The 17477-nt window shown below is 43.1% G+C and overlaps 1 protein-coding gene across 1 annotated transcript in view; it reads right to left on the bottom strand.

The window, feature by feature from the left end:
- Positions 1 to 17477, bottom strand: part of LOC115125652 (plexin-A4-like) — a gene marked incomplete at its 3' end in the record, with an annotated part of 305241 nt that overhangs the window by 127626 nt on the left and 160138 nt on the right. Inside the window, exons 17-18 of the mRNA XM_065017000.1 lie at positions 17155 to 17389; positions 14917 to 15059 (exon numbers count right to left, since the gene is read on the bottom strand). Of these exons, the coding sequence (XP_064873072.1) occupies positions 14917 to 15059; positions 17155 to 17389 (378 nt within the window). The remainder of the gene's footprint in view (positions 1 to 14916; positions 15060 to 17154; positions 17390 to 17477) is intronic.

Raw genomic sequence — 17477 nt, 5'->3', positions numbered from 1 at the left:
AAACAGCCCTATTCAACATCCCACTGTAGCCCCATAATTAAACAGCCCTATTCAACATCCCACTGTAGCCCCATAATTAAACAGCCCTATTCAACATCCCACTGTAGCCCCATAATTAAACAACAGCCCTATTCAACATCCCACTGTAGCCCCATAATTAAAAACAGCCCTATTCAACATCCCACTGTAGCCCCATAATTAAACAGCCCTATTCAACATCCCACTGTAGCCCCATAATTATTCAACAAACAACAGCCCTATTCAACATCCCACTGTAGCCCCATAATTAAACAACAGCCCTATTCAACATCCCACTGTAGCCCCATAATAAAAACAGCCCTATTCAACAAAGCCCCAACAGCCCTATTCAACATCCCACTGTAGCCCCATAATTAAAAACAGCCCTATTCAACATCCCACTGTAGCCCCATAATTAAACAGCCCTATTCAACATCCCACTGTAGCCCCATAATTAAAAACAGCCCTATTCAACATCCCACTGTAGCCCCATAATTAAAAACAGCCCTATTCAACATCCCACTGTAGCCCCATAATTAAACAACAGCCCTATTCAACATCCCACTGTAGCCCCATAATTAAACAGCCCTATTCAACATCCCACTGTAGCCCCATAATTAAACAACAGCCCTATTCAACATCCCACTGTAGCCCCATAATTAAACAGCCCTATTCAACATCCCACTGTAGCCCCATAATTAAACAACAACCCTATTCAACATCCCACTGTAGCCCCATAATTAAACAGCCCTATTCAACATCCCACTGTAGCCCCATAATTAAAAACAGCCCTATTCAACATCCCACTGTAGCCCCATAATTAAAAACAGCCCTATTCAACATCCCACTGTAGCCCCATAATTAAAAACAGCCCTATTCAACATCCCACTGTAGCCCCATAATTCAAAAACAGCCCTATTCAACATCCCACTGTAGCCCCATAATTAAACAGCCCTATTCAACATCCCACTGTAGCCCCATAATTAAAAACAGCCCTATTCAACATCCCACTGTAGCCCCATAATTAAACAGCCCTATTCAACATCCCACTGTAGCCCCATAATTAAACAGCCCTATTCAACATCCCACTGTAGCCCCATAATTAAACAACAGCCCTATTCAACATCCCACTGTAGCCCCATAATTAAACAACAGCCCTATTCAACATCCCACTGTAGCCCCATAATTAAACAACAGCCCTATTCAACATCCCACTGTAGCCCCATAATTAAACAACCCTATTCAACATCCCACTGTAGCCCCATAATTAAAACAACGGTCCTATTCAACATCCCACTGTAGCCCCATAATTAAAAACAGCCCTATTCAACATCCCACTGTAGCCCCATAATTAAAAACAGCCCTATTCAACATCCCACTGTAGCCCCATAATTAAACAGCCCTATTCAACATCCCACTGTAGCCCCATAATTAAACAACCCTATTCAACATCCCACTGTAGCCCCATAATTAAACAAAACAAACAGCCCTATTCAACATCCCACTGTAGCCCCATAATTAAAAACAGCCCTATTCAACATCCCACTGTAGCCCCATAATTAAACAGCCCTATTCAACATCCCACTGTAGCCCCATAATTAAAAACAGCCCTATTCAACATCCCACTGTAGCCCCATAATTAAAAACAGCCCTATTCAACATCCCACTGTAGCCCCATAATTAAACAGCCCTATTCAACATCCCACTGTAGCCCCATAATTAAACAACAGCCCTATTCAACATCCCACTGTAGCCCCATAATTAAACAGCCCTATTCAACATCCCACTGTAGCCCCATAATTAAACAGCCCTATTCAACATCCCACTGTAGCCCCATAATTAAACAGCCCTATTCAACATCCCACTGTAGCCCCATAATTAAACAGCCCTATTCAACATCCCACTGTAGCCCCATAATTAAAAACAGCCCTATTCAACATCCCACTGTAGCCCCATAATTAAAACAGCCCTATTCAACATCCCACTGTAGCCCCATAATTAAAAACAGCCCTATTCAACATCCCACTGTAGCCCCATAATTAAAAACAGCCCTATTCAACATCCCACTGTAGCCCCATAATTAAAAACAGCCCTATTCAACATCCCACTGTAGCCCCATAATTAAAAACAGCCCTATTCAACATCCCACTGTAGCCCCATAATTAAACAACCCTATTCAACATCCCACTGTAGCCCCATAATAAACAGCCCTATTCAACAACAGCCCCCAGCCCTATTCAACATCCCACTGTAGCCCCATAATTAAACAACAGCCCTATTCAACATCCCACTGTAGCCCCATAATTAAAAACAGCCCTATTCAACATCCCACTGTAGCCCCATAATTAAACAGCCCTATTCAAATTAGCCCCATAATTAAACAGCCCTATTCAACATCCCACTGTAGCCCCATAATTAAACAGCCCTATTCAACATCCCACTGTAGCCCCATAATTAAACAGCCCTATTCAACATCCACTGTAGCCCCATAATTAAACAGCCCTATTCAACATCCCACTGTAGCCCCATAATTAAAAACAGCCCTATTCAACATCCCACTGTAGCCCCATAATTAAACAACAGCCCTATTCAACATCCCACTGTAGCCCCATAATTATTCAAAACAGCCCTATTCAACATCCCACTGTAGCCCCATAATTAAAAACAGCCCTATTCAACATCCCACTGTAGCCCCATAATTAAACAGCCCTATTCAACATCCCACTGTAGCCCCATAATTAAACAACCCTATTCAACATCCCACTGTAGCCCCATAATTAAACAGCCCTATTCAACATCCCACTGTAGCCCCATAATTAAACCCACAGCCCTATTCAACATCCACTGTAGCCCCATAATTAAACAGCCCTATTCAACATCCCACTGTAGCCCCATAATTAAAAACAGCCCTATTCAACATCCCACTGTAGCCCCATAATTAAAAACAGCCCTATTCAACATCCCACTGTAGCCCCATAATTAAAAACAGCCCTATTCAACATCCCACTGTAGCCCCATAATTAAACAGCCCTATTCAACATCCCACTGTAGCCCCATAATTAAACAGCCCTATTCAACATCCCACTGTAGCCCCATAATTAAACAGCCCTATTCAACATCCCACTGTAGCCCCATAATTAAACAACAGCCCTATTCAACATCCCACTGTAGCCCCATAATTAAACAACAGCCCTATTCAACATCCCACTGTAGCCCCATAATTAAACAGCCCTATTCAACATCCCACTGTAGCCCCATAATTAAACAACAGCCCTATTCAACATCCCACTGTAGCCCCATAATTAAACAGCCCTATTCAACATCCCACTGTAGCCCCATAATAAAACAGCCCTATTCAACATCCCACTGTAGCCCCATAATTAAACAGCCCTATTCAACATCCCACTGTAGCCCCATAATTAAACAACCCTATTCAACATCCCACTGTAGCCCCATAATTAAACAGCCCTATTCAACATCCCACTGTAGCCCCATAATTAAACAGCCCTATTCAACATCCCACTGTAGCCCCATAATTAAACAGCCCTATTCAACATCCCACTGTAGCCCCATAATTAAACAGCCCTATTCAACATCCCACTGTAGCCCCATAATTAAACAGCCCTATTCAACATCCCACTGTAGCCCCATAATTAAACAGCCCTATTCAACATCCCACTGTAGCCCCATAATTAAAAACAGCCCTATTCAACATCCCACTGTAGCCCCATAATTAAACAGCCCTATTCAACATCCCACTGTAGCCCCATAATTAAACAGCCCTATTCAACATCCCACTGTAGCCCCATAATTAAACAACAGCCCTATTCAACATCCCACTGTAGCCCCATAATTAAACAGCCCTATTCAACATCCCACTGTAGCCCCATAATTAAACAGCCCTATTCAACAAAGCCCCAACAGCCCTATTCAACATCCCACTGTAGCCCCATAATTAAACAGCCCTATTCAACATCCCACTGTAGCCCCATAATTAAACAGCCCTATTCAACATCCCACTGTAGCCCCATAATTAAACAGCCCTATTCAACATCCCACTGTAGCCCCATAATTAAACAGCCCTATTCAACATCCCACTGTAGCCCCATAAAAACAGCCCTATTCAACAACAGCCCCTATTCAACATCCCACTGTAGCCCCATAATTAAACAACAGCCCTATTCAACATCCCACTGTTAATTAAACAGCCCTATTCAACATCCCACTGTAGCCCCATAATTAAACAACAGCCCTATTCAACATCCCACTGTAGCCCCATAATTAAACAGCCCTATTCAACATCCCACTGTAGCCCCATAATTAAACAGCCCTATTCAACATCCCACTGTAGCCCCATAATTAAACAGCCCTATTCAACATCCCACTGTAGCCCCATAATTAAACAGCCCTATTCAACATCCCACTGTAGCCCCATAATTAAACAGCCCTATTCAACATCCCACTGTAGCCCCATAATTAAAAACAGCCCTATTCAACATCCCACTGTAGCCCCATAATTAAACAACAGCCCTAAACAACAGCCCTATTCAACATCCCACTGTAGCCCCATAATTAAACAACAGCCCTATTCAACATCCCACTGTAGCCCCATAATTAAACAATTCAACATCCCACTGTAGCCCCATAATTAAACAGCCCTATTCAACATCCCACTGTAGCCCCATAATTAAACAGCCCTATTCAACATCCCACTGTAGCCCCATAATTAAACAACAGCCCTATTCAACATCCCACTGTAGCCCCATAATTAAACAGCCCTATTCAACATCCCACTGTAGCCCCATAATTAAACAGCCCTATTCAACATCCCACTGTAGCCCCATAATTAAAAACAGCCCTATTCAACATCCCACTGTAGCCCCATAATTAAACAACCCTATTCAACATCCCACTGTAGCCCCATAATTAAACAGCCCTATTCAACATCCCACTGTAGCCCCATAATTAAACAACAGCCCTATTCAACATCCCACTGTAGCCCCATAATTAAAACAACGGTCCTATTCAACATCCCACTGTAGCCCCATAATTAAACAGCCCTATTCAACATCCCACTGTAGCCCCATAATTAAACAGCCCTATTCAACATCCCACTGTAGCCCCATAATTAAACAGCCCTATTCAACATCCCACTGTAGCCCCATAATTCAACATCCCACTGTAGCCCCATAATTAAACAGCCCTATTCAACATCCCACTGTAGCCCCATAATTAAAAACAGCCCTATTCAACATCCCACTGTAGCCCCATAATTAAAAACAGCCCTATTCAACATCCCACTGTAGCCCCATAATTAAAAACAGCCCTATTCAACATCCCACTGTAGCCCCATAATTAAACAGCCCTATTCAACATCCCACTGTAGCCCCATAATTAAACAGCCCTATTCAACATCCCACTATTCAGCCCCATAATTAAACAGCCCTATTCAACATCCCACTGTAGCCCCATAATTAAAAACAGCCCTATTCAACATCCCACTGTAGCCCCATAATTAAAAACAGCCCTATTCAACATCCCACTGTAGCCCCATAATTAAACAGCCCTATTCAACATCCCACTGTAGCCCCATAATTAAACAGCCCTATTCAACATCCCACTGTAGCCCCATAATTAAACAACAGCCCTATTCAACATCCCACTGTAGCCCCATAATTAAACAGCCCTATTCAACATCCCACTGTAGCCCCATAATTAAACAACCCTATTCAACATCCCACTGTAGCCCCATAATTAAACAGCCCTATTCAACATCCCACTGTAGCCCCATAATTAAACAGCCCTATTCAACATCCCACTGTAGCCCCATAATTAAACAACAGCCCTATTCAACATCCCACTGTAGCCCCATAATTAAACAGCCCTATTCAACATCCCACTGTAGCCCCATAATTAAACAACAGCCCTATTCAACATCCCACTGTAGCCCCATAATTAAACAACAGCCCTATTCAACATCCCACTGTAGCCCCATAATTAAACAGCCCTATTCAACATCCCACTGTAGCCCCATAATTAAACAGCCCTATTCAACATCCCACTGTAGCCCCATAATTAAAAACAGCCCTATTCAACATCCCACTGTAGCCCCATAATTAAACAGCCCTATTCAACATCCCACTGTAGCCCCATAATTAAAAACAGCCCTATTCAACATCCCACTGTAGCCCCATAATTAAACAACAGCCCTATTCAACATCCCACTGTAGCCCCATAATTAAACAACAGCCCTATTCAACATCCCACTGTAGCCCCATAATTAAACAACAGCCCTATTCAACATCCCACTGTAGCCCCATAATTAAACAGCCCTATTCAACATCCCACTGTAGCCCCATAATTAAACAGCCCTATTCAACATCCCACTGTAGCCCCATAATTAAACAACAGCCCTATTCAAACAACAGCCCTATTCAACATCCCACTGTAGCCCCATAATTAAAAACAGCCCTATTCAACATCCCACTGTAGCCCCATAATTAAACAACAGCCCTATTCAACATCCCACTGTAGCCCCATAATTAAAAACAGCCCTATTCAACATCCCACTGTAGCCCCATAATTAAACAGCCCTATTCAACATCCCACTGTAGCCCCATAATTAAACAGCCCTATTCAACATCCCACTGTAGCCCCATAATTAAACAACAGCCCTATTCAACATCCCACTGTAGCCCCATAATTAAACAGCCCTATTCAACATCCCACTGTAGCCCCATAATTAAACAACAGCCCTATTCAACATCCCACTGTAGCCCCATAATTAAACAACAGCCCTATTCAACATCCCACTGTAGCCCCATAATTAAACAGCCCTATTCAACATCCCACTGTAGCCCCATAATTAAACAGCCCTATTCAACATCCCACTGTAGCCCCATAATTAAACAGCCCTATTCAACATCCCACTGTAGCCCCATAATTAAACAGCCCTATTCAACATCCCACTGTAGCCCCATAATTAAACAACAGCCCTATTCAACATCCCACTGTAGCCCCATAATTAAACAGCCCTATTCAACATCCCACTGTAGCCCCATAATTAAACAACAGCCCTATTCAACATCCCACTGTAGCCCCATAATTAAACAGCCCTATTCAACATCCCACTGTAGCCCCATAATTAAACAGCCCTATTCAACATCCCTGTATTCAACATAAACCCCTATTCAACATCCCCTGTAGCCCCATAATTAAACAGCCCTATTCAACATCCCACTGTAGCCCCATAATTAAACAGCCCTATTCAACATCCCACTGTAGCCCCATAATTAAACAGCCCTATTCAACATCCCACTGTAGCCCCATAATTAAAAACAGCCCTATTCAACATCCCCCTAATTAAAAACAGCCCCATAATTAAACAGCCCTATTCAACATCCCACTGTAGCCCCATAATTAAACAGCCCTATTCAACATCCCACTGTAGCCCCATAATTAAACAACAGCCCTATTCAACATCCCACTGTAGCCCCATAAACAGCCCTAAACAACAGCCCTATTCAACATCCCACTGTAGCCCCATAATTAAAAACAGCCCTATTCAACATCCCACTGTAGCCCCATAATTAAAAACAGCCCTATTCAACATCCCACTGTAGCCCCATAATTAAACAGCCCTATTCAACATCCCACTGTAGCCCCATAATTAAAAACAGCCCTATTCAACATCCCACTGTAGCCCCATAATTAAACAACCCTATTCAACATCCCACTGTAGCCCCATAATTAAACAGCCCTATTCAACATCCCACTGTAGCCCCATAATTAAAAACAGCCCTATTCAACATCCCACTGTAGCCCCATAATTAAAAACAGCCCTATTCAACATCCCACTGTAGCCCCATAATTAAAAACACCCTATTCAACATCCCACTGTAGCCCCATAATTAAACAGCCCCATCAACAATTAAACAACAGCCCTATTCAACATCCCACTGTAGCCCCATAATTAAACAACAGCCCTATTCAACATCCCACTGTAGCCCCATAATTAAACAGCCCTATTCAACATCCCACTGTAGCCCCATAATTAAACAGCCCTATTCAACATCCCACTGTAGCCCCATAATTAAACAGCCCTATTCAACATCCCACTGTAGCCCCATAATTAAACAGCCCTATTCAACATCCCACTGTAGCCCCATAATTAAACAGCCCTATTCAACATCCCACTGTAGCCCCATAATTAAACAGCCCTATTCAACATCCCACTGTAGCCCCATAGCCCCATTAATTAAACAGCCCTATTCAACATCCCACTGTAGCCCCATAATTAAACAGCCCTATTCAACATCCCACTGTAGCCCCATAATTAAACAACAGCCCTATTCAACATCCCACTGTAGCCCCATAATTAAACAGCCCTATTCAACATCCCACTGTAGCCCCATAATTAAACAGCCCTATTCAACATCCCACTGTAGCCCCATAATTAAACAGCCCTATTCAACATCCCACTGTAGCCCCATAATTAAACAGCCCTATTCAACATCCCACTGTAGCCCCATAATTAAAAACAGCCCTATTCAACATCCCACTGTAGCCCCATAATTAAACAGCCCTATTCAACATCCCACTGTAGCCCCATAATTAAACAGCCCTATTCAACATCCCACTGTAGCCCCATAATTAAAAACAGCCCTATTCAACATCCCACTGTAGCCCCATAATTAAACAGCCCTATTCAACATCCCACTGTAGCCCCATAATTAAACAGCCCTATTCAACATCCCACTGTAGCCCCATAATTAAACAAGCCCTATTCAACATCCCACTGTAGCCCCATAATTAAACAGCCCTATTCAACATCCCACTGTAGCCCCATAATTAAAACAGCCCTATTCAACATCCCACTGTAGCCCCATAATTAAACAACAGCCCTATTCAACATCCCACTGTAGCCCCATAATTAAACAGCCCTATTCAACATCCCACTGTAGCCCCATAATTAAACAACAGCCCTATTCAACATCCCACTGTAGCCCCATAATTAAACAATTCAAAACAGCCCTATTCAACATCCCACTGTAGCCCCATAATTAAAAACAGCCCTATTCAACATCCCACTGTAGCCCCATAATTAAACAACAGCCCTATTCAACATCCCACTGTAGCCCCATAATTAAAAACAGCCCTATTCAACATCCCACTGTAGCCCCATAATTAAAAACAGCCCTATTCAACATCCCACTGTAGCCCCATAATTAAAAACAGCCCTATTCAACATCCCACTGTAGCCCCATAATTAAACAACAGCCCTATTCAACATCCCACTGTAGCCCCATAATTAAACAGCCCTATTCAACATCCCACTGTAGCCCCATAATTAAACAACAGCCCTATTCAACATCCCACTGTAGCCCCATAATTAAACAACAGCCCTATTCAACATCCCACTGTAGCCCCATAATTAAACAACAGCCCTATTCAACATCCCACTGTAGCCCCATAATTAAACAGCCCTATTCAACATCCCACTGTAGCCCCATAATTAAACAACAGCCCTATTCAACATCCCACTGTAGCCCCATAATTAAACAACAGCCCTATTCAACATCCCACTGTAGCCCCATAATTAAACAGCCCTATTCAACATCCCACTGTAGCCCCATAATTAAAAACAGCCCTATTCAACATCCCACTGTAGCCCCATAATTAAAACAGCCCTATTCAACATCCCACTGTAGCCCCATAATTAAACAGCCCTATTCAACATCCCACTGTAGCCCCATAATTAAACAACAACCCTATTCAACATCCCACTGTAGCCCCATAATTAAACAGCCCTATTCAACATCCCACTGTAGCCCCATAATTAAACAACCCTATTCAACATCCCACTGTAGCCCCATAATTAAACAGCCCTATTCAACATCCCACTGTAGCCCCATAATTAAACAGCCCTATTCAACATCCCACTGTAGCCCCATAATAAAACAGCCCTATTCAACATCCCACTGTAGCCCCATAATTAAACAGCCCTATTCAACATCCCACTGTAGCCCCATAATTAAAAACAGCCCTATTCAACATCCCACTGTAGCCCCATAATTAAACAGCCCTATTCAACATCCCACTGTAGCCCCATTAAAAACAGCCCTATTCAACATCCACTGTAGCCCCATAATTAAACAGCCCTATTCAACATCCCACTGTAGCCCCATAATTAAAAACAGCCCTATTCAACATCCCACTGTAGCCCCATAATTAAACAACAGCCCTATTCAACATCCCACTGTAGCCCCATAATTAAACAGCCCTATTCAACATCCCACTGTAGCCCCATAATTAAACAACAGCCCTATTCAACATCCCACTGTAGCCCCATAATTAAACAGCCCTATTCAACATCCCACTGTAGCCCCATAATTAAACAGCCCTATTCAACATCCCACTGTAGCCCCATAATTAAAAACAGCCCTATTCAACATCCCACTGTAGCCCCATAATTAAAAACAGCCCTATTCAACATCCCACTGTAGCCCCATAATTAAACAGCCCTATTCAACATCCCACTGTAGCCCCATAATTAAACCCCTATTCAACATTAGCCCCAAAAACAGCCCTATTCAACATCCCACTGTAGCCCCATAATTAAAAACAGCCCTATTCAACATCCCACTGTAGCCCCATAATTAAACAGCCCTATTCAACATCCCACTGTAGCCCCATAATTAAAAACAGCCCTATTCAACATCCCACTGTAGCCCCATAATTAAACAACAGCCCTATTCAACATCCCACTGTAGCCCCATAATTAAACAACAACCCTATTCAACATCCCACTGTAGCCCCATAATTAAACAGCCCTATTCAACATCCCACTGTAGCCCCATAATTAAACAGCCCTATTCAACATCCCACTGTAGCCCCATAATTAAAAACAGCCCTATTCAACATCCCACTGTAGCCCCATAATTAAAAACAGCCCTATTCAACATCCCACTGTAGCCCCATAATTAAACAGCCCTATTCAACATCCCACTGTAGCCCCATAATTAAACAACAGCATCCCCTATTCAACATCCCACTGTAGCCCCATAGATTAAACAACAGCCCTATTCAACATCCCACTGTAGCCCCATAATTAAACAGCCCTATTCAACATCCCACTGTAGCCCCATAATTAAAAACAGCCCTATTCAACATCCCACTGTAGCCCCATAATTAAACAGCCCTATTCAACATCCCACTGTAGCCCCATAATTAAAAACAGCCCTATTCAACATCCCACTGTAGCCCCATAATTAAACAGCCCTATTCAACATCCCACTGTAGCCCCATAATTAAACAGCCCTATTCAACATCCCACTGTAGCCCCATAATTAAACAGCCCTATTCAACATCCCACTGTAGCCCCATAATTAAACAACAGCCCTATTCAACATCCCACTGTAGCCCCATAATTAAACAGCCCTATTCAACATCCCACTGTAGCCCCATAATTAAACAGCCCTATTCAACATCCCACTAGTATTAAACCCCTATTCAACAATTAAACAACAGCCCTATTCAACATCCCACTGTAGCCCCATAATTAAACAGCCCTATTCAACATCCCACTGTAGCCCCATAATTAAACAGCCCTATTCAACATCCCACTGTAGCCCCATAATTAAAAACAGCCCTATTCAACATCCCACTGTAGCCCCATAATTAAACAGCCCTATTCAACATCCCACTGTAGCCCCATAATTAAAAACAGCCCTATTCAACATCCCACTGTAGCCCCATAATTAAACAGCCCTATTCAACATCCCACTGTAGCCCCATAATTAAACAGCCCTATTCAACATCCCACTGTAGCCCCATAATTAAACAGCCCTATTCAACATCCCACTGTAGCCCCATAATTAAAAACAGCCCTATTCAACATCCCACTGTAGCCCCATAATTAAACAGCCCTATTCAACATCCCACTGTAGCCCCATAATTAAACAGCCCTATTCAACATCCCACTGTAGCCCCATAATTAAACAGCCCTATTCAACATCCCACTGTAGCCCCATAATTAAATTCAACATCCCACTGTAGCCCCATATTCAGCCCTATTCAACATCCCACTGTAGCCCCATAATTAAACAACAGCCCTATTCAACATCCCACTGTAGCCCCATAATTAAACAGCCCTATTCAACATCCCACTGTAGCCCCATAATTAAACAGCCCTATTCAACATCCCACTGTAGCCCCATAATTAAACAACAGCCCTATTCAACATCCCACTGTAGCCCCATAATTAAACAGCCCTATTCAACATCCCACTGTAGCCCCATAATTAAACAGCCCTATTCAACATCCCACTGTAGCCCCATAATTAAAAACAGCCCTATTCAACATCCCACTGTAGCCCCATAATTAAACAGCCCTATTCAAGCCCTATTCAACATCCCACTGTAGCCCCATAATTAAAAACAGCCCTATTCAACATCCCACTGTAGCCCCATAATTAAACAGCCCTATTCAACATCCCACTGTAAAGCCCCATAATTAAACAGCCCTATTCAACATCCCACTGTAGCCCCATAATTAAACAGCCCTATTCAACATCCCACTGTAGCCCCATAATTAAACAACAGCCCTATTCAACATCCCACTGTAGCCCCATAATTAAACAGCCCTATTCAACATCCCACTGTAGCCCCATAATTAAACAGCCCTATTCAACATCCCACTGTAGCCCCATAATTAAACAACAGCCCTATTCAACATCCCACTGTAGCCCCATAATTAAAACAGCCCTATTCAACATCCCACTGTAGCCCCATAATTAAAAACAGCCCTATTCAACATCCCACTGTAGCCCCATAATTAAACAGCCCTATTCAACATCCCACTGTAGCCCCATAATTAAAAACAGCCCTATTCAACATCCCACTGTAGCCCCATAATTAAACAACAGCCCTATTCAACATCCCACTGTAGCCCCATAATTAAACAGCCCTATTCAACATCCCACTGTAGCCCCATAATTAAACAGCCCTATTCAACATCCCACTGTAGCCCCATAATTAAACAGCCCTATTCAACATCCCACTGTAGCCCCATAATTAAACAGCCCTATTCAACATCCCACTGTAGCCCCATAATTAAACAACAGCCCTATTCAACATCCCACTGTAGCCCCATAATTAGCCCCATAATTAAAAACAGCCCTATTCAACATCCCACTGTAGCCCCATAATTAAACAGCCCTATTCAACATCCCACTGTAGCCCCATAATTAAACAGCCCTATTCAACATCCCACTGTAGCCCCATAATTAAACAGCCCTATTCAACATCCCACTGTAGCCCCATAATTAAACAACAGCCCTATTCAACATCCCACTGTAGCCCCATAATTAAACAGCCCTATTCAACATCCCACTGTAGCCCCATAATTAAACAACAGCCCTATTCAACATCCCACTGTAGCCCCATAATTAAACAGCCCTATTCAACATCCCACTGTAGCCCCATAATTAAAAACAACCCTATTCAACATCCCACTGTAGCCCCATAATTAAACAGCCCTATTCAACATCCCACTGTAGCCCCATAATTAAACAGCCCTATTCAACATCCCACTGTAGCCCCATAATTAAACAACAGCCCTATTCAACATCCCACTGTAGCCCCATAATTAAACAGCCCTATTCAACATCCCACTGTAGCCCCATAATTAAACAGCCCTATTCAACATCCCACTGTAGCCCCATAATTAAACAACAACCCTATTCAACATCCCACTGTAGCCCCATAATTAAACAACAACCCTATTCAACATCCCACTGTAGCCCCATAATCAAACAACCCTATTCAACATCCCACTGTAGCCCCATAATTAAACAGCCCTATTCAACATCCCACTGTAGCCCCATAATTAAACAGCCCTATTCAACATCCCACTGTAGCCCCATAATCAAACAGCCCTATTCAACATCCCACCTACTGATTACTATCACAAAATCAGGAGAAACAGTAGGCATCCATTTTCCATATTCTCTGGGGAAAAATACAATGAATATCTTCTTGCGATTTAACAGGTAGGCCTAGAGTCGTCGCTAATATTAGTACATTTGAGTCATTGAGACGTTAGCTCTAATCCTTTTATAAAGAGAGAGAGAGATTCAGCCCAATCAAATTCACTCTACAAACTATAAATATGCACTGTTGGAGATTGCCCATCCACACTTTATTTGCTCCAAGCCCAATAAGGGCTATTTCCTGTATCATCTCCCACATCAATAACCAGCTATCACCAGCCAGAGATGAGCCCACTGCTACTTTCATTAGGTTTCATTTCACATTAAACTCCCTCATATAACGGGACATTTATACCAATTAAAACATCATTAATTTTTCTTATAACGGGGAATTCTCATCAGGCACCCGCATGGTCGACTCTGAGTCTGTGAAATCGGTGCCTCGCAGCTAGAAGTTGTTCAATTATCACTGTCCATCACTGCTATTAGGGAATAAATAACTAGCTTGTCAGTTCAGAGTTGATTTGCTTTTCTCTCCGCTATACTTTTAATTTGTCCTCGACTCTGAGAAACCGTCTTGTCACATGTTGTTACCATTACTAACAAGAGATTTGACTGGACTACTGCGTCAAGCACTAATGAGAGACAGTGTTATTTGTTTACCGAGCGTGAGCACAAACAACGACAGCTTTAATTCTGCCCGTAACCCCACTGTGCCTCTAATTTACTTTTATACGTTTGAATTAGAATGCATTGATGGAAACCACTTTGAGATATGCCCATGGTTCTATGTCAGGTATTTAACCAAGAACAATGTTTAGGACTTAAACTGAAGTGAAATTCAGTCAGGCAGATGATAAGGCAGCCGTTGTGATATTTGGTCAGGCAGTTGACAGGGCAGCTCTTACCTCCAGGTCCCTGAGAACAGGGTGCTCCTCTATGCCAGGGAAGAGGACCCTCATGGTGTAGGCTCTGTAGTCCAGGAAGGGGATGCCCACTCCGTCCAGGTCACTGGTCAACTCATGGATGTCTGTCTGCAGCTCGGCAAAGGCTGAGGGGATAAACGGACAAACAGTCTCCTTAAAGGTAGAGTCAGCGACATGACGTATAGTTGAAATCGGAAGTTTACATACACCTCAGCCAAATACATTTAAACTCCGTTTTTCACAATTCCTGACATTTAATCCTAGTAAAAATCCCCTGTCTTAGGTCAGTTAGGATCACCACTTTATTTTAAGAATGTGAAATGTCAGAATAATGGGGTCAGAAGTTTACATCCACTCAATTAGTATTTGGTAGCATTGTCTTCAAATTGTTTAACTTGGGTCAAACGTTTTGGGTAGCCTTCCACAAGCTTCCCACAATAAGTTGGGTGAATTTTGGCCCATTCCTCCTGACAGAGCTGGTGTAACTGACTCAGGTTTAGTGGCCTCCCTGCTCGCACACGCTTTTTCAGTTCTGCCCACACATTTTCTATAGGATTGAGGTCAGGGCTTTGTGATGGCCACTCCAATACCTTGACTTTGTTGTCCTTAAGCCATTTTCCACAACTTTGGAAGTATGCTTGGGATCATTGTCCATATATCCACATAATTTTCCCACCTTATGATGTCATCTATTTTGTGAAGTGCACCAGTCCCTCCTGCAGCAAAGCACCCCCACAACATGATGCTGCCACCCCGTGCTTCACGGTTGGGATGGTGTTCTTCGGCTTGCAAGCCTCCCCCTTTTTCCTCCAAACATAACAATGGTCATTATGGCCGTTATGGCCATTTTTGTTTCATCAGACCATAGGAAATTTCCCCAAAAAATGTTGATCTTTGTCCCCCCCCATGTGCAGTTGCAAACCATAGTCTGGCTTTTTTATGGCAGTTTTGGAGCAGTGGCTTCTTCCTTGCTGAGTGGCCTTTTAGGTTATGTCGATATAGGGATCGTTTTACTGTGGATATAGATACTTTTGTACCTGTTTCCTCCAGCATCTTCACAAGGTCCTTTGCTGTTGTTCTGGGATTGATTTGCACTTTTCGCACCAAACTATGTTTATCTCTAGGAGACAGAAGGTGTCTACTTCCTGAGCGGTATGACGGCTGCGTGGTCCCATGGTGTTTATACTCGCGTACTATTGTTTGTACAGATGGACGTGGTACCTTCAGGCGTTTGGAAATGACTCCCAAGGATGAACCAGACTTGTGGAGGTCTACATTTTTTTCCTGAGGTCTTGGCTGATTTCTTTTGATTTTCCCATGATGTCAAGCAAAGAGGCACTGAGTTTGAAGGTAGGCCTTGAAATATATCCACAGGTACACCTCCAATTGACTCAAATGATGTCAATTAGCCTATTAGAAGCTTCTAAAGCCATGACATCATTTTGTGGAATTTTCCAAGCTGTTTAAAGGCACAGTCAACTTAGTGTATGTAAACTTCTGACCCACTGGAATTGTGATACAGTGAATTAATTGTGAAATAATCTGTCTGTAAACAATTGTTGGAAAAATTACTTGTGTCATGCACAAAGTAGATGTCCTAACCACCTTGCCAAAACTGTAGTTTGTTAACAAGAAATTTGTAGTGTGGTTGAAAAACGAGTTTTAATGACTCCAACCTAAGTGTATTTACACTTCCGACTTCAACTGTAGATACACAGAGTAAAGAGCATATTGGGTCAATTTCCGCAACAACTAAGAGCTTTGGAGCGTGAGGCTAAACTTCTCCACTGTTTCTGTCCCGTGGGTACCAGGTTGTAACAGCAGGAGGTGAACCCGTCCACTGTTTCTGTCCCGTGGGTACCAGGTTGTAACAGCAGGAGGTGAACCCGTGCACACGTGCAGATACTGTGTGTAACTGTGTGAGAGCGATGTCTTGCATCTTGTCCATCACAAACTGTGGTGCTGCTCATGCAAAGGCATTTCACTGACTCTATTGACGGTGGTGGAAAAAGTAGTCAGATCATCATACTTGAGTACAAGCAAAGATACCATCATAAAAAATGACATCACTGACAAATGGAACATGTGTTTATTGAGTCCACCAGATCAGAGACAGTAGGGATGACCTGGGTTGGTCTCTTGATAACTGTGTGAATTGGAATTTTACTTTTGGGTGTCATGGAAAATGTATGGAGTACAATTAATAATGTGAATCCTTACCCTCTTTACACTCCAGGGCCACACGAGACTCTAGGTTGTCCATCTGCATCTGCAGCCTCTTCAGGGTGAGGTCGCTCTCGCGTGACTTGCGTTTATATGCAATGAGCACTATCACAATGAAGAGGATGAGCAGGGCACCGGCGCCGGCGATGCTGATGATGGCCGTGCTGCTCAGCGGACTGTCTGACGTGATGTGGACCACGCCCGGGGAGAACTCGATGCCGCCCACACGGGCCTGGGGAGGGAGAGACAGGGGAGAGGGGTTAGAGACAGGGGAGAGGGGGAAGGGGGAGAGACAGGGGATAGGGGGTGAGAGACAGGGG

Source organism: Oncorhynchus nerka, unplaced genomic scaffold, assembly GCF_034236695.1.
Source record: "Oncorhynchus nerka isolate Pitt River unplaced genomic scaffold, Oner_Uvic_2.0 unplaced_scaffold_690, whole genome shotgun sequence".
Lineage (NCBI taxonomy): Eukaryota > Metazoa > Chordata > Actinopteri > Salmoniformes > Salmonidae > Oncorhynchus > Oncorhynchus nerka.
Note: the sequence above shows the minus strand (reverse complement) of the source record. Positions and strands in the feature narration are given on the sequence as shown.